Here is a 23899-nt window from a genome sequence, read left to right as displayed (position 1 = left end):
AACCCGTAGTCTGAGGGGGATGAAGAAAGACTACAAGGCCCTAGGACGGTTGGTGAAAGAGTCTGGGGCACAAGTTGTTTTCTCCTCCCTCCTTCCATTTTCAGGTGATGACGTGGGATGGAACAGTAGGATTCTCTCTATTAACACCTGGCTACGAGACTGGTGCTACAGGCAGGGCTTTGGGTTCTTTGATAATGGCTGGTTTTATAAGACACCAGGCGTGACAGTGATACATGGGAAAGGTTTATGTCGTAGGGGCAAAAGGGTTCTGGGACAGGAATTAGCAGGGCTCATTCGGAGAGCTTTAAACTAGATTCGAAGGGGGATGGGGTGGTAGCTGGGCTTGCACCACTGGGGCAATGCTCTAGTGTTGAGGTAGACCAGGAGGCCCCCCATCCCCCTGGGGTGAAATCAGGGGGTGAATCTGGGATGAAATCAGTGTGCCCAGCTTGCTCCCTGAAATGCCTGTACACCAATGCACGCAGCATGGGGAATAAGCAGGAGGAGTTAGAAATCCGTGTTCGGTCGGGGGGCTATGATCTAGTGGCAATCACAGAGACTTGGTGGGACGCCTCGCATGACTGGAATGTGGTCATGGATGGCTATGTCCTGTTCAGGAAAGACAGGCCGCTAAGGAGAGGTGGTGGAGTTGCTCTTTATGTGAGTGAGCAGCTAGAATGTATTGAGTTCTGTCCAGGGGCGGATCAGGAGCGAGTTGAGAGTTTGTGGGTGCGAATTAAGGGGCAGGCTGGCAGGGGTGATACTGTTGTGGGTGTCTATTACAGGCCACCGGATCAGGATGAGGAGGGTGATGAGGCCTTCTACAGGCAGCTGAGAGCAGTCTCACAATTACAGGGCCTGGTTGTTGTGGGGGATTTCAACTACCCTGATATTTGCTGGAGGCCTACTCAGCCAGCCATCCTCAGTCCAGGAGGTTCCTCCAGTGCGTTGATGATAACTTTCTGATGCAAATGGTGGATGAGCCAACTAGGAGAGGAGCGCTGCTGGATCTGATCCTCACTAACAAGGAGGGTCTGGTTGAAGAGGTGAAGGTTGAGGGCAGCCTTGGTTGTAGCGACCATGAGATGGTAGAGTTCAGGATCTCATGTGGCAGGAACAGAATAGCTAGCAGAATCACAACCCTGAACTTCAGGAGGGCCAACTTTGGCCTTTTCAAGCAATTGCTAGGGGAAATCCCATGGGAGAGGGTACTAGAAGGTAAGGGGGCCCAAGATAGTTGGTTAGCGTTCAAGGACTGCTTCTTCCGAGCTCAAGATCAGAGCATCCCAACAGGTAGGAAGTCAAGGAAGGGTACCAGGAGACCTGCATGGTTAAACAGGGAACTGCTGGGCAAACTCAAGTGGAAGAAGAGAGTGTACAGATCGTGGAAGGAGGGGCTGGCCACTTGGGAGGAATATAAGTGTGTTGTCAGAGGATGTAGGGAGGCAACTAGGAAAGCTAAGGCCTCCTTGGAATTAAACCTTGCAAGAGAGGTCAAGGACAACAGAAAGGGCTTCTTCAAATACATTGCAGGTAAAGCCAACACTAGAGGCAATGTAGGCCCACTGATGAATGAGGTGGGGGTCCTGGAGACAGAGGATAAAAAGAAGGCGGAGTTACTGAATGCCTTCTTTGCCTCTGTCTATACTGTTGGAGGCAGTCCTGAGGAGCCCTGGACCCCTGAGGCCTCAGAAGAAGTCAGGATAGAGGAGGAATCTGTCTTGGTTGATGAGGGCTGGGTCAGGGACCAATTAAGCAACCTGGATGTCCATAAATCCATGGGCCCTGATGGGATGCACCCGCGGGTGCTGAGGGAGCTGGCGGAAGTCATTGCTAGGCCACTCTCCATCATCTTTGCTAAGTCATGGGCAACAGGAGAGGTGCCTGAGGACTGGAGGAAAGCGAATGTCACTCCAGTCTTCAAAAAGGGCAGGAAGGAGGACCCGGGTAACTATAGACCGGTCAGCCTCACCTCCATCCCTGGAAAGGTGATGGAGCAACTTGTTCTTGGTGCTGTCTCTAGGCACATCAAGGATAGGGGGATCATTAGGGGCACTCAGCATGGCTTCACCAACGGGAAGTCTTGCTCAACCAACTTGATAGCCTTTTCTGAGGACGTAACCCGGTGGATAGATGATGGTAAAGCTGTGGATGTGGTCTATCTCGATTTCAGTAAAGCGTTTGACACGGTCTCCCACAGCATCCTCGCAGCTAAACTGGGGAAGTGTGGTCTGGATGATCGGGTAGTGAGGTGGATTGTAAACTGGCTGAAGGAAAGAAGCCAGAGAGTAGTGGTCAATGGGACAGAGTCCAGTTGGAGGCCTGTGTCTAGCGGAGTTCCGCAAGGGTCGGTTCTGGGACCAGTTCTATTCAATATATTCATTAATGACTTGGATGAGGGATTAGAGTGCGCTGTCAGCAAGTTCGCTGATGACACAAAACTGGGAGGAGTGGCTGACACACCGGAAGGCTGCGCAGCCATTCAGAGGGACCTGGACAGGCTGGAGAGTTGGGCGGGGAGAAATTTAATGAAATATAACAAGGGCAAGTGTAGAGTCCTGCATCTGGGCAAGAACAACCCCATGTACCAGTACAAATTGGGGACAGACCTGTTGGAGAGCAGCGTAGGGGAAAGGGACCTGGGGGTCCTAGTGGACAACAGGATGACCATGAGCCAGCAGTGTGCCCTTGTGGCCAAGAAGGCCAATGGCATCCTGGGCTGTATTAGAAGGGGTGTGGTCAGCAGGTCAAGAGAGGTTCTCCTCCCCCTCTACTCTGCCCTGGTGAGGCCGCATCTGGAGTATTGTGTCCAGTTCTGGGCCCCTCAGTTCAAGAAGGACAGGGAACTGCTAGAGAGAGTCCAGCGCAGAGCCACGAAGATGATTAAGGGAGTGGAACATCTCCCTTATGAGGAGAGGCTGAGGGAGCTGGGTCTCTTTAGCTTAGAGAAGAGGAGACTGAGGGGTGACCTCATTAATGTTTATAAATATGTAAAGGGCAAGTGTCAAGAGGATGGAGCCAGGCTCTTCTCAGTGACATCCCTTGACAGGACAAGGGGCAATGGGTGCAAGCTGGAACACAGGAGGTTCCACTTAAATTTGAGGAAAAACTTCTTTACTGTAAGGGTGACTGAACACTGGAACAGGCTGCCCAGAGAGGTTGTGGAGTCTCCTTCTCTGGAGACATTCAAAACCCGCCTGGACGCGTTCCTGTGTGATATGGTCTAGGCAATCCTGCTCCGGCAGGGGGATTGGACTAGATGATCTTTCGAGGTCCCTTCCAATCCCTAACATTCTGTGATTCTGTGATTCTGTGAAATGTGGGTCATAAAATGCCCTACAGAGCATGACATTCATTGTTCTCTAACAGAAAGTATTTGTTTGAATGTTACATTTTCACAGGGAAGCAAAGGTGAACGTGGATTTCCTGGGCTTGCTGGAGAGAAGGGTGATGAGGTAAAATTACTTCATTTCTATAGCAGTTGCATTCTTATCTGAACCTGAATGAAGATCTAGACTGAGAAGGAAACCCACAGAATGTTATTCACTTCTTTAAAACAGCTGACATAGTCATGTATTGCTATAAATAGTCCTTGATTCTGAATTTTCAACAAGGTTAAATGCTATTATTCAATTAAATAACGTCTATTTAATTTTTGTCTGAGGATTTTGGCTCATTTGTATATTTTAAAGCCTCACATACATTTAAATGCTAATTTTTAAGAGTATAGGATAGAGCAATAAATAGGCAAACACCAAATAATTTCAGAAAATACTTCATGGTTTATAACATATTTGTTTTCATTGTGTTATGTCCCCTTTAGAATTCACTTTCAAAAACATTCCATTAGGCAAATACTCTGATGAGAACGGTCATAGCAGCAATTACTATTAAGAGGAAACTGGAAAATATTTGAAGAGACTGAATTTAAAACATTTACAGTATTTTGCATCATATACTGCATTCTTAGAGTTATTTTTATGTCATTATGGAGAAGGCAAATCCCACATGACTTGTGGTGCCAAATGCAAAATAGCTGCTATAGCTTTCACTTTAAATTGAAATATTTGCAGTTAACAGTTCAAGAGCAATCTCTGTCAAAAAAAAAAAAAATATCCAAAGCAGAAGCTATTGAGCAAATGAATCTGGGTAAATACATGAATTTCCTAGTGATCTTAGCCAACTGAAGGAATTTAAACAAGTAGTCCGTTACAAAATATTTGGTAAACACTCCGAAATTTCAAAATACTTAACTAGCACTGTTAAATACATACTACTCTCTTGGAATTTGGGAGTGCTGGCTACAAGAGAAAGTACCTGGAAAATATGAAAGGAATTTAGAGCTTATTGATTGAGGATTTTGTAATTCTTTATGAGCTTTTTACATTTCTTTGGCACTAAGGCAAATAGTAAGAATTTTCAAACAGTAGTAGAATGAGAATAATTTTCGAAAACATCATGTTCATCAGGATCCTTGGCTTCCAAAAGTAAACAGTTGTATGAGGAAAAAAAAGATGCAGCAGAAGCATTAGGTATGTATTCCTGCTACTGCTTTGCCCCAGACTTTAGCAGATTGTCAGACTAAAGTATCATGCTTATTTTTCCTCTTGTTTTTACATGATCTATTTTTTACATGATCTATAGAGCTCATTATGTCTTTGCTTCTTAAAAGTAAGTGCCTCCTGAGGTTGGATTTAGAACATGGACCTTAAAATGATGGGGCAGCCATAAGCAAAGCCCAAGCAGAATTTTATTTAAAAAATAAATGGGAAAGTAACACAACCTTCGTGTGCGCTGTAGGGTACCTCTACAACTTAACCCTAACAGTCTGAGGCATTAGCAAAACTTATTGATTCTGTAGGGTGCTGTGCTGTGTAAGTAAGTTAGCTATTCACGTGCTTCCTCACTGTGTGATAGCTGGTTAGCTGCCTTAGCTCTGATATATTCAGTGTTTAGCAGCAGCTTTTGATTACGACATTATGAGGGTGCAAGTGAATTTATTTTCAGAAACATGTATGAAAGAGTTTACAAAGTTTAAAAGTAACTTTTTTTACAGATTTACAATTTTAAAATAATGCATTTATTTTCATTATTTAGGTAGCATGGGAATGGGAAGAGATTGAGAGGCCCACCTGAAGCTCTTTGAAACACACTCATTAACTTCCATGTGCTTTCAAATAGCCTTTAATCTTTGTTGAAGCTTAGTTGTCTTCCTTTTAAAAACATTCCTTTTTTAGAGGAAGGTTTTTCTAACATCAGTAATAACAATTACATAAAATGTTCCTTTGGCTTCATATTCATTTTCCAGGTGACTCTACCATCAGAGTAAAGTAATTTAAGATGAGCAGAGAACACATTAGCAGTTGGATTGCCAGTCTGAAAAGCTGCAGAGGTGGATCAATGTCCTCTGTGTGCAGGACTGAGAAAGGGAAATCAATGTCTCTCCATCTCCACATCTTTCCAGATTTATTCCTGTCTGAAGCTTTTCCCTCAGTCTCCCCCTCAGAGCCCCTGTTTTAGGGTTCGTGACCTCTGTGGTTTTCTTGACTACCCCCTTAGCCATGCCTTCTTAAACACTGCATTTAACATGAGAAATACACCTTTTCTGAGGCGATTCCTCTTGTCAGGGGATAGGCACCCTGTGCAGATAAAATGAATCACTGCTGGGAGGGACCTATTTTCCTTCATGGATTATAGGGAGAACAGAGAGCAATTAGCCCTCATTAGTACATGACTTTTATGTGTCTAAAATTGCACCTAAGCCTGGTGTGGCAGAGGAAAGACTTCAGTGATGTGCAGGCTTGTCTCAAATCCTACCTGTATCCACTGTAGTAAGTTGCACACGTGTATGTTTAGTAAGTGGATACCAGAATCCATTGATTGCCAGGCAATCGAATAAGAATTAGAGCAGGAAATTAAGTCATTAAATACTATGAAAAATGTCATGTTCCATTATCAAAAAAGCAAAATCTATAAATTGGGCAGAAAGCATCACTGCATTTAGATAATATCAGGTAACACTGAAAAGTCTGAGTAGATGTCTTCTCACCAGCAAAAAAACCTTTTAGTGATAGAAAATGGAAAAATAATTTCTAAGGAAAAGCCAGATGTCTTATCTGCACAACTAAAGACAAAAAGATACACAGAATATAAGCTAACAATGTGAAAGGTTGAAGGACAAGTGTTGTTGATCAGTCAAGCAAGAAGTTGCCTCTAACTTTGTTCAATGATAATTTCTTCCCTGCATGGTGGGGTTTCTTTCATTCCTAAAAATAATGCCAACCTTTTAAATGAAAATGTGCTTTAATATAGTTTAATTTTAACTGCTGGACATGTTGAATATAAGTAGTTTTTGAGGTATAAGTGGGAGAGGAAATAGGCATATGCTCTTTTAATTTCCAGGGCCTTCAAGGTGCTCCTGGACTGCCTGGTATACCAGGACCCAGTGGACCATCTGTAAGTGCATGATATCACCTGTGATCTAATCTGTCTCTGCAGAGATTGCTATAACTGTCTAGTAAAACTTCGTATTCTTAGTTTCTTGTCCCTTCTTTTGGCTTTTAGGAGAGTAATAATAAAATCTTACTCCTTCTGGCTCTAATAAAAGAAACTATGTTGTGAGTTGATGTTACTGAAAATACTATCATTGTCTGGGCTCAAAGTTTATGTAACTTAAATGGGTTTGGAGTTTTGGCATTACTAGAGACTCTGTGAGGTTACATGACTTATGATGTGCAAACTTGCAGTTAATTTTGTACCCATGTTATTGTCATAATGTTAGTAATAAAAATCTAAAAATAGTTCCAGCTAGGCATTCTGACAATATTCAATGCTGAAACCAAATAATCACTTGGTTTCACAATTAAAAAAAGAGTATGAGAATAAACTGACAATATTTAAAGTCACTGGAAAATATCATTTAAAATGTTGATATTTCTGGGAAAAGTCCACTTAGAGGTTTGGTTTTTTTTTAATTTTATTTTCTACATACTGGATGGGATCACGTTAGTTGGTATGATCATTATTCATTCCTAGGTTGCTGACAGTACTAATGCTTCCCTTCTTTCAAAAATGGTAACACATTTAGGAAGTTTAATGTGGAATATGTAAACTGGCATTTTAGCAGTAAAGCATGATTTTTAGTATCAAGAGGTGCCAGTTAAGGTCAGTGCATTTAGTCTGCCAAGGTGAAAACGCAACCACAAACACAAGTTTTACCCTTCAAAGGGCTTATCAGTAGGACACAGCTGTTGTATCAAACAGAAGAGAAATATTTAAACCTGGAGGAGAAGCATAATTAGGTTTAAAAGACCTTCAAACAGTACAAGTTTTAAAAACTAAGTTGCAGTGCAAAAATACTGTGTTTCATTTTTTCTTAACTGATATAAACTGATACTGTGTTGTGCAGGGAGTCACAGGAAGACCTGGACATCCCGGTCCAGCAGGGTCGAAAGGCGAAAAGGTATTCCGTCTTTTTTAGTCTTGGTAAAGATCTGCAAAGGTCTTGCAATCCCGTTACGCTCCTGTGTTTGGGTTTGGTTTTTTTTTTTTAACATAGAGTCCAAACAAGAGCTGGATGTACATTTTCAAATGAATTTTTATTTGTGTCTTAGTACAAGTACCTTCCCCAAACAATGCCATACATATGGGCTTATATTTTGAAGCGTAGTTCTTGTGGTGTATGTAAGTTGCAGAGAATGTTCTCTAAGTATGACATATTATATAAAATATAGGAAAGTGCAAATACATTTGTGAAGTGGTATATGACTAGTTACTACTTACTCTGCTTCTCATTCTTTTACCAGTATTTTAGTCAAAAGTAATTGAATGCTTTAAAAGTGCTTCCCAAGTACTGAAAGCTACTGAGTATAAGTTATTCTGCAAAAATATATAAGCTTCCTTTATACATGATTTACACTCTTATAGCACTACTTTTTATCAATGTTTTATGTGCTCTTTTATCAGGCACCCATTACTATCCATTATAACTAAGAGGTCAGATTCATTTCTTGGGCACCTCAGATGAGTGAAATACAGCACAGACAAATTTAGTTTGCTGCAAAATACTTTCTGGGACAAGTTCTCGATTTTGTATATGAATACACTTCTTTGGAAGTTTTTTCAGCTTTAGCCTGCAGTTTTCCAGGCATAGCGCTGCCACATCAATGTGATACTACTAATATTCTACAAAACCTTGACTCTGGTATGAATAAGAAAGGAAACTATTTTGTAAAGCTCTGAAATTATTTCAGTATAAAAATCGATTGGGATCTGACTCCTTGCAGACCATTATAGCAAAAATTTACTACATTTATTTCCTTTTTATGTAACCAAATGCAAAACACAAGTCTCTCTTAATTCCTTGTTTACCACTCACACACAGGTGGGAATGAGAGAGAAGCCACTGCTCTATAACTAGTGTCTCATCGATCAAAAAGGGCAAAAGTCAGATGGCTGAAGAGTGATGAAGTAAACTGAAATATAGCCAGAGTCGTTTTCTCCTCCTTCCTTCATCTGGGGAACATGTTTGGGAAGTGATCATATAAGATGTTTTCTAAAGTAGTGTTTTGTCTCCCCGTGAAGTACTCCAAATCACTCTGTGGAGGCTGACAGTTTCTATCAATTAGTACGAACATTTGGAAATTATCCTAGTATAATTGTAATTAAATGTTTGTATATTTCTGATGGGCTAATTATTGCTGTTGAACACTTAGCTTGACTTTTGCCACCTTAATAATTTTAAATATGCAGCCTAAGTGTCTAATTGACATATGTCTAATAAGATCCAATTCAATTGGTGAAAAAATCTGGCAGACTTGTTCCAAATTATACAGTGTTTTTAACTGAATCATAGTGGTGAGATTTTGAACATATCTTGTTTAGGAAATTTGATGTTGAAATCTTTGTAACTCTGTACTGTTTGGAGACCCCACCATTCTGCTGGGGCAAAAACTCAAGAAGCTTTTTTTTTTTAATATAAGCACATCAGCAGAACAGACTACAGATACAGGTAACCACGGATGAATGTTTTACAGAAAAACCCAAAAAGATATTAATTATATCTCTTAATAAAGAAGATCTTTATTTTTATTCAATGTGTTTCTAAATAAACTGAAGTTCTGAAACTGTAGCTCTTATCTGTGAATGATCAAACTGAGGATTGGCTTTTGCAAAATAATAAACAAAGCATAAAATAAATGTCAACTTTTATCTGCCAGTTGCTTAGAAATTGATAAACAGTGCTTTTTTTACTTCCTTTCCCTCTTTATATATATGAAGTGCTTCACAGCCCAAGTTACCAGTACTATTTTGCCACAAGGAAGTTCCTACACATAAAGCATCAAGTAACTAACAAAATAAAAAACTAGTATAAAGTAATGACTAATAATTTGCCTAAAGCTTAAGCAGGAGCTGGGCAGGAGAATTTATTCTTTATATTACTTGCTCATATTGACTGTATCTCTTGCATATTATCATTATGGTCATCATAGCTTGGGTATGGAATAGATCTGGACATCAGTTACAGTAAATGAGCTATATGAATCTCTTGCTGTACTAGGGTAGTGAAGGTTCTCCTGGGAAACCTGGACCCCCTGGGCCTCCGGTGAGACATTTTGTTTTATATTTTGAATGTTATATTAAGAACAATATACCCATGAGTAAAATGTAATGTAATATCAAGAATTGACTGTCAATCTAATACGTATTAATAGTGCAAGAAGACAAGAAGGTCTTTTTGCAAAAGGTTTCTGTATTCCTTTCTTTTTCTTGTGATTCATTGCTGAGTAAGTTCAGGTCACTAAAGCCATCCTAGAAACGTGGTCAAATGAGTCACTCTAATGACATTGGACACCAAGGTTAATTTAGACAGCTTGGGCACCTGAGACCAGGGAACTCAGGGAACCTGGGGAAAGTCCGTGGAGCTCACTAGACTACAAATTAACTGGAATAGTACCTAACACAAAATTAATTCTGGAGAATTATAATAATAATAGATATCAAAATGTATACTGAGATTTACAGGTTTCTGACTTCGTAATTCAAAAAAATTCCCCATCTGCATTGGTATGTATTTTACATTCTTACTGAAATGTCTGGAATCTTCGAAAAATTGATCCAGAACAAAAATGATACTACAGCTTTGCTGAGCTACAAGGCTTGAACGGGGCAAGAGTTCTGCCTTTACAACTCATAGTTATGACATTTACTTGAGTTTTATGTTTTAAAGGGCATGCCTTACAATGAACGAAATGGAATGAGCAGCTTATATAAACTCCAGGTATTTCTCTTTAATGTTAATTTTTTTTGTCAATCAACATCTAATTTTGGCCCAGCTCAACTTTTAAACTTGCTGTTACAGGGAGGTGTGAGTGTCGCTAGTTATCCAGGTCCACCAGGACCTCCAGTAAGTATTAACAGAAACGTAATTTCTAGTAGTTAATTAAAATAGTAACAAAGGGGTTGGCTAGTTGAATGCAGTTTTGGTAAGTGACATGGAATTTGGATTTATAAGTGAAAAATAGAAAAAATAAGGATATGATTGGTATGTAGTAAATGATAAAGAATGTGATTTTATGTGTTATCAAGCATTTTAGCCCATTTTGGAGATAGTTTATTTTGATGTAATTATTTCACCCTAGCAAGTAAAAGCTGCAAAAATGGTACATAATTTGGTATTGGACTCCTTAGTGAAAGTATCCTAATATCTTAAAATGTGTAATATAATGTTTATAGTTAGTGATGGCATAGTTATGTAATGGATTAAATTTGGTGCTGGAAATAAGAAGCTCATGAATTCTGATCTCAGTTCTGTCACTGATTCACTGTGTGTAGCTACAGTGCAGAAAAATGTGTAAAACCGAGAATATTGTGGTAGTAATACAGGGCTGGTGTCTTTCCACACTGCACAGTGCAGATGTATCACCTTGGAGCTGGACACTGTTGCTTTGGTTCTGTGGAGCCACAGATGCTTTGCACTTATTTAGGTCCTGCTTCTTGTTAGCATCATAGGCAAATGCTACTGTTATACGATGATTGTCATTTTGATACTGCATGAAAATATTGTAACCATCAGTGAGGACTTTGTCCTTACATTATGGGCCGTTCGTAGTCACGGACTTGCACCAGACTGCAGATCTGTCTTTCTCTGTATTCTGGAACAGCAAAACAAAAAAAACAAATATTACTAAGATTTTATACTAAATTAATCAGCTGAGAGGGCTGGACTTAATATTGATTCTAAATGCACTGCATTGGCAAGGTATATTCATAATGCTGTGAAAAAAAAAAAAAAATCTTACTGCGTAACTCTGTTCTCTTTTTAAATGTGTTTCCACTTCTTCATTTCTTTGCAGGGTCCAAAAGGAGATCCTGGCACAGTGGTATGTATGTATTTTTTGGTCGTGATAGAGAATTCCCCAAGTAGTTCAACACATGATCCTAGTCACATGGGTGGAAGAGTCCGTTAACGTTCTTTAGCAGGTAGCTTACCTCCTGCAGAATCAGTACATCTGAAAAAGCCTTTTTAATTGCCAGGCTTGCAAATTTTGCAATTTCTGATAAATAGTTCTTAAATGATAATATAATGAATCACTGAACATAATATTAACCGCTTGTGGATTCGTCTCTGCTGAGCTGTCCCTGGATATATTTAAGAATAGAGAAAGTGAAATAAAGGTGGAAAATACCTTAAGAGCTATTAGATTGTTCTCAACATTAAATTTGAAACTGATAAGGGAGAAAGGACAGTGTGCAACAACTAAAAGTTGATGTTCCTTTGGAAATGGCATGACAGATAGTTACAGTATGATCACATTGCTTCTGGTGAGCAAGGTGATGATGATCATGGGCGCCACGTACCTTTCAACTATGCAGTTTGACATTCAAAAGCAGATCTATTTAAGTTTTTGATATTTTTTCCTTTCAGCATTGTGTTATGTCCTTTTCACATAATCTTTAAAAGTTATGAGGAGAAGAAGGACAACTAGTGGAAGAATCTCAAGCAGTTGCATAGGCTAGCTGCCAGCAGAATGTAGATCCAAATCCTGACTGGGTGTACATTTTTCCCAAAGTCTTTGACATGTGATGTATCTTGCCTTTATAAGAGAGAAACTATATTTGTCATTAGCTTGTGATTTGTCACTACAGTTTCTAGCCTTGAAGGTGGCAAAGTTGAAACTTACAGGTATTGCATCTTGATCATTGGACGTCAGTGAAAATACCCAGAAGATAATAGTAAAATTTGAGTAAAATTTGGGTTTAGCCCAAAAAGTATGATAGTATCAAGTGTCATTTTAAAGGGATATTGTTTTAAGAATTTGATAGGTGCTTCCACAGCAGGTAAAATTTCATTACATTTGTGTACTTCTTTTTCAAGTTTAAGGAACATCACATAATTGCATAATGATAGTTACACCACTACAACACTGCAAGGCAGCGAAACAGGTACTGCTTCTTCATGGTCAGTGTGGTAGAACTGTGTCCAGCAGACCTCTTTCGAACTTCAGGCAGTATGACTGAATCAGGATGAGTACCATGTGTCAGCTAATGGAAATTTATGAGAAGAATTTGCTGATGAAAGCAGTAGAAACTGAGCTAGTTAGGAAAGAAAATTGTGCCCAGTCAGACTGCACTCCCCATGATCTGCTGATGAATTATCTATTTGATAAAGATCAGGAAACCCTGAAAAATATTGGAGAGATCCTTTTCAAAACAAAATCACATCTCTTCCAGCAAAGTAAAGAACAGCTATGTCTGCTACTAATGAAACAAATTAATACTTCAGAGAAATACTTACAGAGTTCCTTAACGCATTCAGGAGCTCATTCAACCACCAAGAAGCTGACACTTGACCTCTCCAGCTCCTGTCCTATCTTCAAATTGTTAGTCTTGGGCAAACTAAACAAGGAGATGGTTCAGCCAACATCTTGGATGCCTGGTAGTAAAGAATCAGGTCAGAGCATAACACATAGACTGTTTAAATGTCACTAGAGACTGGCCTTGTCTGAACACATCAGGCCACAGTATTTGGAAGATGATGATGAATGTCTTCTCCTGTTGAAGGGTTCTTGTCTTCTCACTTGGGTACATATCATAGAGTCTTTCTCTTTGGTATCAGTATGAAACTACTGAGAAATGTCTGTACTCATGAAAGCAGCATGCCAGTAACGTTTAGTTGTATCTTTTTTTTCTACCAGTCCAGGCACAGTATGTACACAAAAATAGCAGCAGAATTAAGTGCAGCTAGCTCAGACTAACCCAGCCAAGACCGAAGTGGTACAGGGAGGTAACATTTTTAAGAGCTGCCTAGGACTTCATCTATCATGAAGGTGCATAATCTCCACTCAGCCAACTTGTGCAAGGCCTAGGATTGTGTTTGATTCCTTGCCAAGTGTTAATGGGCAGCCAGCTAGCTGAAAAACTAAACTTTGATCCATGAACCAGTGTGATAACTGTGCTCCTCAAGGACAATAAGAAACCCAAAACAGAACCCCTCAGCACTCAAAGCAAAACATGGAGCTGTGAGATAATTTCCTAAAACAGTTGATTAATCTAAATTAATCTATTTTCAAAAAAAATTCACAAAGTCTCTTTTTTTTTGGGGGAGGAGGCGGAGAAGTATTTTCACCATAATGCCTAAAAGCTGAATATGTCTTCCTGTACTAGCATCCCCTTCCTACTTGGGAAGAACCATCTCCCAAACAGAGTTTAGGTGTAGAAAGTGAGATCTGCCAGACACTTCATGAAATCCAGATGGGAATTTGCTGTGGCTTTTGATTTAACTGGGAATTGCTGAAATACTGGAGTTGCTGGCTGTAGTTTAAATCTCTGTGGTAAATTATCTGTCAGTTTTCTTTAAAAAAAGAATTAAAAGGGCCTCCCCACCCTACATGTTGAACTAATTTCTCCAGTGGAGCAGAGTTTTCTGGTTTTCTTTCAAAACTTGAAGACTTACACGGGGACCTAGTCTGTGTGTCCATTGCTGCAGACTAAGATCTGTTTAGGGAACACAGCTCTCTTCTGAAACAATGATGTGTCTGGAAAGTCACATAGAATTGCTCGGAGGTTGGTTCTCTCGTGGACAGCATATGCTTACACCCCATGGCTCTACTGCCTGGAGGTGCTTTAGAGTGACCTAACTTGCAAGAACGCTTGATGGGAGTCTTCTGGATTACGTTCTTCATCAAAATTAAAACCATTAATCCAAGTATTGATACAGTGCCTTTGGGAAAAGCTTAAGTTTGCAGATCACTAAAACAGGGCATAACAAAATCTTTTCACCTAGTAACTGGTTAGCTGTTTTACTAATCTCAAGTTAAATAATCCTCTGTTGCTTGCTGTTCAATGTTTCTCATGCAGAGTACAGAAATTCTAATCTATGCAATCCTTTTTAATTAAAAAAAAAAAAACAAAAAAAAACAGGGAGACCCAGGACCAATGGGATTACCAGGACTGGAAGGACTCCCAGGGGAAAAGGTAGGGACTCTTAAAAATAAGCATGGCTTCCTAGTGGCAACTATCTGCAACTAAATGTTTTCTGAAACAGTGTTTGATATTTTTTTTGTGAAAGTTAATGTTTCTATATTTGCATATTTATCTGTATTTCCTTTTTTTGCTTTACTGTGAATCTAAAACATATACACATCCAACATAAAATTTCATTTTCTGCACATGGAAAATTGTATGTAGGAGATCTTGTAGTATTTCATTTTCTTAAGTTGATAGAATACTACTGTATACTATATTATGTATAGTACATACTATATATAACTATATTACTTTGGTAGTAATATAGTTAACACGTTCCCAGGTATGGTCACTAGTTCTTGTTCTCTGTTGAACATCATCTTACATTTACAGTCCCTCTGTCTTAGAACAAGACTTAGGGCATAGCTACAGACCTGAAGAAAAGTTTGTACCTGAATTAATCTAGACCTAGTGCATGCAAGACTTCCATACAAGAAAAGACTATTTCAGATGAGTGCAAAAATGTAGGAAAGGGTAGAAACAGAGGGCGAGACTGATTTCCTGCAGTTTCTGTCATATTGCAGCCTACTCCATCTGAGGGCAAAGGTGAAAATCTCACTTCTTGGACTGTTGTTCATTATTCAAGTCCCCTTGTTTCTGTTTTGCTTCTCTTGCACTCCATACTGCCTGTATGATGCCACTGTAGCACATCCTGAACTGTAGTTCAAATCTGCCTTCCAGTGCTAGGAAATGATCCTTTCCTTTCAGCTGATGGCATGTTTCAGCCTTTCACTTATTAGTTGTGGAGGCTGATAAGAATTTAAAGAAAAGCTTGTAACGAAATGCTAAAAATATCAAGGTTTTGATATTCATTTCTAAATATGGCCAGGCACAAAAAATTCAGCAGAGACATGAAAAAATCTGAAAATATGCTATCAGTGGAAACACACTGATTTTGACCATATCTTCTAAATTTAGGGAGAAAAAAGAATACTTTTTTTTCAAAATTGAATATTTATTCAGCTTTTTTGAATTACATGTTATTCAATTACTTTTTACAAAAAAATAGTTTACTGAAACTTATTTTTAATCAAAAAGCAATGTAGATGAAAGGTTTATCTCTTGATATCACTGTACATTTCTCCTACTTGTGCAGAGAGTGGGGATTGACATGATCTAAGGTAGGTGTCTACACTAGATGTTTAAATTACATGATTCTTGCTCTGAAAGACTGCAATTTATAAGCAATTAATGACTAGCCTGATTTCAAAATGAGCAAACACAGGGAGATATTACAGGTCTAATTGAGACAAAGTGGGGACAAGAATTAAATAAAGGGAATAAGCAACGGAGCAGATTGTATAAACAAGCTGAGTGAGTGCTTGGCCCTTCCCCAAATAAAAATATCCTTTCCTTAACTAAATTTGGTCAAAATTCCACACTTCTGGTGCATATAAATGAGCAGAATCCCAGAGTCTGCCTGCCAGTCCCAACAGTATAGTGCATTCTGGTTTTTAATTTAGAGCTATTAGGTACATCTGTGTAGCAGAATGCCGTCTTCCACAGACAATGTCGGCTGTAATTTCATAGTAATTTCATGAACTGGCTTAAGCAATTTTGTCCTTGGAGTAAAATATACCTTCCCTCAGCTGTGCTGACACAGTGGTTTGTGCAGCCGTGCTGCAAATCACATGACTGAAAGGACCAGAATAACCCTCAAAACAAAAACAGCTACAAGGGAGGTGCTGAGAATTTCTAGCTTCACTGTCATAGCCGGTGTGTAAGGAAAACACCACGATAGAAGTTCTGGGTGCAGAATAACCACAGAGACAGAGTGCAGTGCTCTAGCCAATATGCCCTGCTACAGATCCTCCATGCTCAAGTGTTCCTGAGGAGCACATCATGTTCTTCACTGAGAAGTGAACTTGCATTAAGTGACTTCTCCTAGCCTCCAGAGCAAGAGAGGTTGAACTGTGGCCTGTAAGCAAGCTTCTCCCTCTGGACACGAGGTCAGACATATGACTTGTCATCCGTCCACACTTTGTATAATGGAATTCAGTGTTTCTAATTACCAGCGTTATCATTGCACTACCTGAAAAAAAATTATGAGAATGAGACAAATCAGCATTAGGTATAAGAACAGAAACCAGAAATCCCAGCATCTCCTGGGGCTGTCCTGCACAGCAGAACACGGCTGTAGCTATATTGGTGGAACTTTTGCAAAAGAGCCCGAGGTAACAAACTCATCTAACAAAAACATTCTCCTGTTAGTATGGCTTTAACTGTGTCAGGGCTTTCCTGACATGATTATAGAAACTGCGAACATGAGTTTTTTCTTACATTTTTTAACCAACGTTACACTAGCAGTGTGGTGTTACAGACCAATACATGTCAGCAGTGGGTTAGGGCAAATCTCGCTGTAGACTTTCACCGCTGGTGAGCTCCATCCATCTGCTTTGGATTATAGTCCTCTGAAGAGAGAAAGATGAGTTTGTACCCACACCTCATCAGCTCCAGCACAAAAGCTATTGTCTCAGCTTAAAGCATAGATGAAGGTGGCCATATGCTAAAGGGAGAAACTTTGCCCTGGAAAGACATGGCACAAGCAAATCGAGGATGCTGACTTGCAGCAAATGGATGACTGGGTAGTAGGAAGCTGAAAACTTCTTTGAAAGGTACATCTTAAATATGGGGATGTTGATATGGTAGTGAATTACCCTATGTGAATTTTGGTCATTGTCAGGACCACAAATGATAATTATTTGGAAAACTACAGGTAAGTCTGGGACATTCCATCCCTTTTCAAGGAAGGCCTCAAGCAGAGTATAAGGGATAGCATGGAAATTATATGACATTACACAGGAGAATCTAAACAAAGGGTTTAAGTTACTTGCTCAGGTCTGTAAAATGAGTCAGTTGCAGAGCTAAATATTAGCATTTAGCAGAGCCTGGCTTTTGTCCTTGTTTTCAGTTCTCTGAATAATCCTTCCTCAGGTTTCACTGGGAATCCACAAACAAACTTCTGTTTTGAGTGTTACCATTTAAGTATAGATTTCTCTTTTCTTCAGGGTGACCGTGGACCAGCTGGCACACCGGGAGTAGCAGGGACACCAGTACGTATATTCATTAAAGAAAACTCAGTTTGTTAGAAGCAGCTGAAAAAAAAAGGTCAAGCAAGGTGCTGAGCTGTAATCTCAGTCACTGTTTGCGGAATGCCAGCACTTCACTAATGCTTTATAGGCAGGTATGAAACACCACTGAGGGTTCATACTGTTATTAAAATAACAGGAGGGAATGATGTGAACACATAATAAAGCTGGAATTTGAAGCTGCATATGCTTGGTTAAGAAAGCATATGAGATTCTTCTCATTGCCTCAATTTAATATAGCTAAAGACATTGTCTGTGTTCCTGGGCATGCACAAATTTCTGAGCATCTTGCTATCACAAAGAAAAATTATGAACGTTAGTTATTGCAATCCACGAGGATCTGCATATCAAATCGATCAAACATTTGCTTTAGGGGAATGCTTTGTCAGGTATTCAAAGAAGTTTCTGAAAGTCATCCAGAAACTTTGTTGTAGGTGAAAGTAAATATAGCTAATGATAAACTGAAATTGTAATTATTCATTTGTGCTCCTAAAGGAAATGAAGACAAGTTTTCTTTAGATTGCATTCACAGTTTAATAAAAAAGTTTATCCATGTTTCAGGAGGCAATATGGAGTTATTTATATGCAAATACCTTTATTATTAAATTTGGGCAGCTACCAATCCATTCAGGAGATGTTTTTAAATTATAAATATGTGTTTCATGAAATGAAGAGAAGTTGGTGTCTATTCCCTCTCATTTCCATTAGCCACTGATTTAGTCTATTTACTGTGACTTCCAAGAGAGAACATCAGCTTAAATAGCTTAATTTAGTTAAGTTCTCCTAAAACAAGGTAAAATTGCACATTTAAGGGGAAAGAGAAGTATTTCTCTGAGATTTATAGCCCATGTAAGAGTTTCAAAGTTTGTTGCTCTGAACTATATTTCACACTGTGAATCAATAGTGCAGTAGCCAGTTAGGATGATCCCAATTGTTCATTCCCTGTGTATTTCCCACTGGATATTTTACAAGTCTTATTCTTGTTGCTCTCTATTCTAACTGCATATGAAATATTTAACGAGTTTCCTTCATTAATGATGGAGTTGCATTCTGTTGATTACATGTAATTCTAATAAATTCCACTGAAATAAATTATTTGCTGTAACATTTTATGCTAAGCAGTTTTAATTAACAAATTAATAGACTTATGAGAGACAATATTTTTAATAGTCTAGGAAGAGTTTTTGAAATATATCCACATACCTTACTGGAAGAGAATTTGTCCTCCTTGGCTAGCATTATTCCCTAGATTGACTAGTGGACTATTTTTTCCCATTTGGAGATAAAAACATCTCATTTTAACTTTGGCTTTTTACTGAGCGGGATTATCAAGGAAGCTTGGATTGAGATTCTACAAGAATTTCACCGATGCCTATTTCCTCAGCACAAATCCTCAGTCCTATTGTTCCTGAAGTTCACTGGCGTTGATATGTTAGATCCCTCACTTCTAAAAGTCAGATGAAGATCTGATCAAAGGATATTTCCAGGGAATGTAGGCTCAGGGTTATAGATTCTTGTCAGATAGGTTGTTAAAAGCAAGGCATCATTTAAAAAAAAGAAAGATATTTAAAATCACCGTCTAAATGATAAGATGAGAAAGGATAGTGAATTCTGGCAGGCTGAACATAAAACGACAATAAAAGTGGCCAAAAAAAGAGCACGAAGAAAATTTGCAAAGGGCATTAAGTCAGTAGTAAACTCACTTTTAAAAATATCAGGACTCGGAAGTACCTGAAGGAAAAAAATCTTGATTTCACATATACAGTGATAAACTTTGATCTGACTATGACTTCTCAAGAAGGAAATCATGGTGGTGTAAAAGAAAATTTCATGAAAACATTATCTCAGTATTCAGAAAGGGTAAAGACAACCAAATGATTGAGTTATGTTGTACACAAAAGCCAGATTAACATGGCACAAATATTAAAAAAATCTGGTAAAATATTTCTTTTTCCTCTTTTAAAGCATTTAATGAACAGTAACATGAATATTTCACTCAAGTATATATCCTCTCTTATTTTTGACCTAAGAGAAATTATGTTTTGCTTCCTAGTAATTTGAATTTGCAATATTCCCTTTTTGCAGGGAAAGCCAGGATCTTCTGGGTCCCCAGGGATGCCAGGGGAACCTGTAAGTATATATCTGAGTTACAGAATCACAGAATCACAGAATGTTAGGGATTGGAAGGGACCTAGAAAGATATCTAGTCCAATCCCCCTGCCGAAGCAGGATTGCCTAGACCATACCACACAGGAACGCGTCCAGGCGGGTTTTGAATGTCTCCAGAGAAGGAGACTCCACAACCTCTCTGGGCAGCCTGTTCCAGTGTTCGGTCACCCTCACCGTAAAGACGTTTTTCCTCATATTTAAGTGGAACCTCCTGTGTTCCAGCTTGCACCCATTGCCCCTTGTCCTGTCAAGGGATGTCACTGAGAAGAGCCTGGCTCCATCCTCATGACACTTGCCCTTTACATATTTATAAACATTAATGAGGTCACCCCTCAGTCTCCTCTTCTCTAAGCTAAAGAGACCCAGCTCCCTCAGCCTCTTCTCATAAGGGAGATGTTCCACTGCCTTAATGATCTTCGTGGCTCTGCGCTGGACTCTCTCTAGCAGTTCCCTGTCCTTCTTGAACTGAGGGGCCCAGAACTGGACACAATATTCCAGATGCGGCCTCACCAGGGCAGAGTAGAGGGGGAGGAGAACCTCTCTTGACCTGCTAACCACACCCCTTCTAATACACCCCAGGATGCCATTGGCCTTCTTGGCCACAAGGGCACACTGCTGGCTCATGGTCATCCCGTTGTCCACTAGGACCCCCAGGTCCCTTTCCCCTACGCTGCTCTCCAACAGCTCTGCCCCCAACTTGTACTGGTACATGGGGTTGTTCTTGCCCAGATGCAGGACTCTACGCTTGCCCTTGTTATATTTCATTAAATTTCTCCCCACCCAACTCTCCAGCCTGTCCAGGTCTCTCTGAATGGCTGTGCAGCCTTCCGTTGTGTCAGCCACTCCTCCCAGTTTTATGTCATCAGCGAACTTGCTGACAGTGCACTCGATTCCCTCATCCAAGTCATTAATGAATATATTGAATAGAACTGGTCCCAGTACCGACCCTTGAGGGACTCCGCTAGACACAGGCCTCCGAATGGACTCTGTCCCATTGACCACCACTCTCTGGCTTCTTTCCTTCAGCCAGTTCACAATCCACCTCACTACCCGATCATCCAGACCACACTTCCTCAGTTTAGCTGCGAGGATGCTGTGGGAGACCGTGTCAAACGCTTTACTGAAATCGAGATAGACCACATCCACAGCTTTACCATCATCTATCCACCGGGTTACATCCTCATAAAAGGCTATCAAGTTGGTTAAGCATGACTTCCCGTTGGTGAAGCCATGCTGAGTGCCCCTAATGATCCCCCTATCCTTGATGTGCCTAGAGACAGCATCAATAACAAGTTGTTCCATCACCTTTCCGGGGATGGAGGTGAGGCTGATCGGTCTATAGTTACCCGGGTCCTCCTTCTTGCCCTTTTTGAAGACTGGAGTGACATTCGCTTTCCTCCAGTCCTCAGGCACCTCTCCCGTTGCCCACAACTTAGCAAAGATGATGGAGAGTGGCTTAGCAATGACTTCCGCCAGCTCCCTCAGCACCCGCGGGTGCATCCCATCAGGGCCCATGGATTTATGGACGTCCAGGTTGCTTAATTGGTCCCTGACCCAGCCCTCATCTACCAAGACAGATTCCTTCTCTATCCTGACTTCTTCTGTGGCCTCAGGGGTCCAGGGCTCCTCAGGACTGCCTCCAACAGTATAGACAGAGGCAAAGAAGGCATTCAGTAACTCCGCCTTGCTTTTATCCTCTGTCTCCAGGACCCCCACCTCATTCATCAGTGGGCCTACATTGCCTCTAGAGTTGGCTTTACCTGCAATGTATTTGAAGAAGCCCTTTCTGTTGTCCTTGACCTCTCTTGCAAGGTTTAATTCCAAGGAGGCCTTAGCTTTCCTAGTTGCCTCCCTACATCCTCTGACAACAGACTTATATTCCTCCCAAGTGGCCAGCCCCTCCTTCCATGATCTGTACACCCTCTTCTTCCACTTGAGTTTGCCCAGCAGTTCCCTGTTTAACCATGCAGGTCTCCTGGTACCCTTCCTTGACTTCCTACTTGTTGGGATGCTCTGATCTTGAGCTCGGAAGAAGCAGTCCTTGAATGCTAACCAACTATCTTGGGCCCCCTTACCTTCTAGTACCCTGTCCCATGGGATTTCCCCTAGCAATTGCTTGAAAAGGCCAAAGTTGGCCCTCCTGAAGTCCAGGATTGCAATTCTGCTAGCTATTCTGTTCCTGCCACATGAGATCCTGAACTCTACCATCTCATGGTCGCTACAACCAAGGCTGCCCTCAACCTTCCCCTCTTCAACCAGACCCTCCTTGTTAGTGAGGATAAGATCCAGCAGCGCTCCTCTCCTAGTTGGCTCATCCACCATTTGCATCAGAAAGTTATCATCAACGCACTGGAGGAACCTCCTGGACTGGGGATGGCTGGCTGAGTAGGCCTCCCAGCAAATATCAGGGTAGTTGAAATCCCCCACGACAACCAGGCCCTGTAATTGCGAGACTGCTCTCAGCTGCCTGTAGAAGGCCTCATCACCGTCCTCATCCTGATCCGGTGGCCTGTAATAGACACCCACAACAGTATCACCCCTGCCAGCCTGCCCCTTAATTCGCACCCACAAACTCTCAACTCGCTCCTGATCCGCCTCTGGACAGAACTCAATACATTCTAGCTGCTCACTCACATAAAGAGCAACTCCACCACCTCTCCTTAGCGGCCTGTCTTTCCTGAACAGGACATAGCCATCCATGACCACATTCCAGTCATGCGAGGCATCCCACCAAGTCTCTGTAATTGCCACTAGATCATAGCCCCCCGACCGAACACGGAGTTCTGAACGCTTATGATAATACACAAATATTTCAGACACTGAATGCAAGATTTTACATGCAGATTTATATTTGTGTTTTCTTCTTTCTTAGGGTGAAAGAGGACCTATAGGGGATATAGGCTTCCCTGGGCCAGAAGGGCCACAAGGAAAACCAGTAAGCAATTTTATGCTGAATATATATGTTCGTTACAAAAGGATGCATCTTAGTTTATCAGAAGTTACAAAAGAAAGATTACATCCTGCTTTGTGTTAGGCTAGGTAACATTTGAAGAACACTTAGAGCTACAGTGCTCAATATTAATCATCCAGTCAAGAATTTCTGGTATTGTGATGTTTTAATAATTAATGTTACTGAGATGTTGCCTTTAAAGGTCTTGTGAGCGTCCTTTGGATCCTGTTGACATAAAGGATCTTCTCATATTTTTTCCGAAGGAGAATATTAACCCAGCCACTCAACGCAGTCTATAAAGGATGGGGTGACAAAATACCTTCTCGGTTTCAGTTTAGATAGAGAAGCGTGTGCTTCATGACTCTGAATAAATTTTGTAACTCTTCTCTATACAGGTGATGCAATGCTGCAGCTGAAGCATTTACTGTTCACTTAGGATATGTCTAATCTGAACCTCTTTATTTAATAGAAGTATGACAACAGTGTAGTCAGCACTGTCTGAGCTGGTTAAAACAACCTAGTTTATATTCTAGAAGTGGTTCAGCTAGGATAGCGCAGAACTCATTATCCCTCCCGAAGCTTGGTGTTTTGGGGACAAGCATGAGAAGCAGACCATTTCAGTTTGTCAGCACACCTCCACATTACACTTCTGTCTTGAAAGAAGAGACAATTTCTGTAACTTCAGCAGCAAATTGGCCCAAGGTGCCTAATCTGTGCAAAACTCCATGTTGCAGTATGAGAGGGAAGGAAATACTACTGACATTTTTTGCTCACGCAAGTCCTTCTTTCTTACTCAGCGAAACAGCAGTGAGTTTGCTGCAGATCCATGCATATCCTAGTAAATTAAACAGTGCCAGAGCATTTATCTTGCCATTACCTGGCATTTTGCAATTGTTAACAGGCTCTCTGACATTATTCTGGCCCATGCCAACTAGGACTCTCAGATAATGCCACATTCCAGTTTGGAGGATAATGTAGGCCTGGGACTGTTTCCGGCAGGTGGTATGAATGAGACCACCCTCTTTTGGGAAGGAAGTATGTTTAGCCCAGGAGGCTGATGCTGTGCTGTGCCACAAGTCCTAAGGACCAAAGAATGGACCTGGCCCCTTACTATTAAGGCATAATCTCTCTAACAGCAGAAGGGTAATAGGGCATCAGGGCAAAT

General features: G+C 40.5%; 1 protein-coding gene across 1 annotated transcript in view; it reads left to right on the top strand.

Moving 5' to 3' along the window:
• The window catches only part of COL19A1 (collagen type XIX alpha 1 chain), a 202260-nt gene that overhangs the window by 162348 nt on the left and 16013 nt on the right, over positions 1-23899 (top strand). The window contains 11 exon segments of the mRNA XM_068396430.1: positions 3402-3455; positions 6403-6456; positions 7409-7462; positions 9560-9604; positions 10229-10279; positions 10361-10405; positions 11355-11381; positions 14422-14475; positions 17535-17579; positions 19701-19745; positions 22657-22719. Of these exon segments, the coding sequence (XP_068252531.1) occupies positions 3402-3455; positions 6403-6456; positions 7409-7462; positions 9560-9604; positions 10229-10279; positions 10361-10405; positions 11355-11381; positions 14422-14475; positions 17535-17579; positions 19701-19745; positions 22657-22719 (537 nt within the window).

Source organism: Nyctibius grandis, chromosome 1, assembly GCF_013368605.1.
Source record: "Nyctibius grandis isolate bNycGra1 chromosome 1, bNycGra1.pri, whole genome shotgun sequence".
NCBI classification, from domain to species: domain Eukaryota; kingdom Metazoa; phylum Chordata; class Aves; order Nyctibiiformes; family Nyctibiidae; genus Nyctibius; species Nyctibius grandis.
This window is presented reverse-complemented; position numbering and strand designations above follow the sequence as displayed.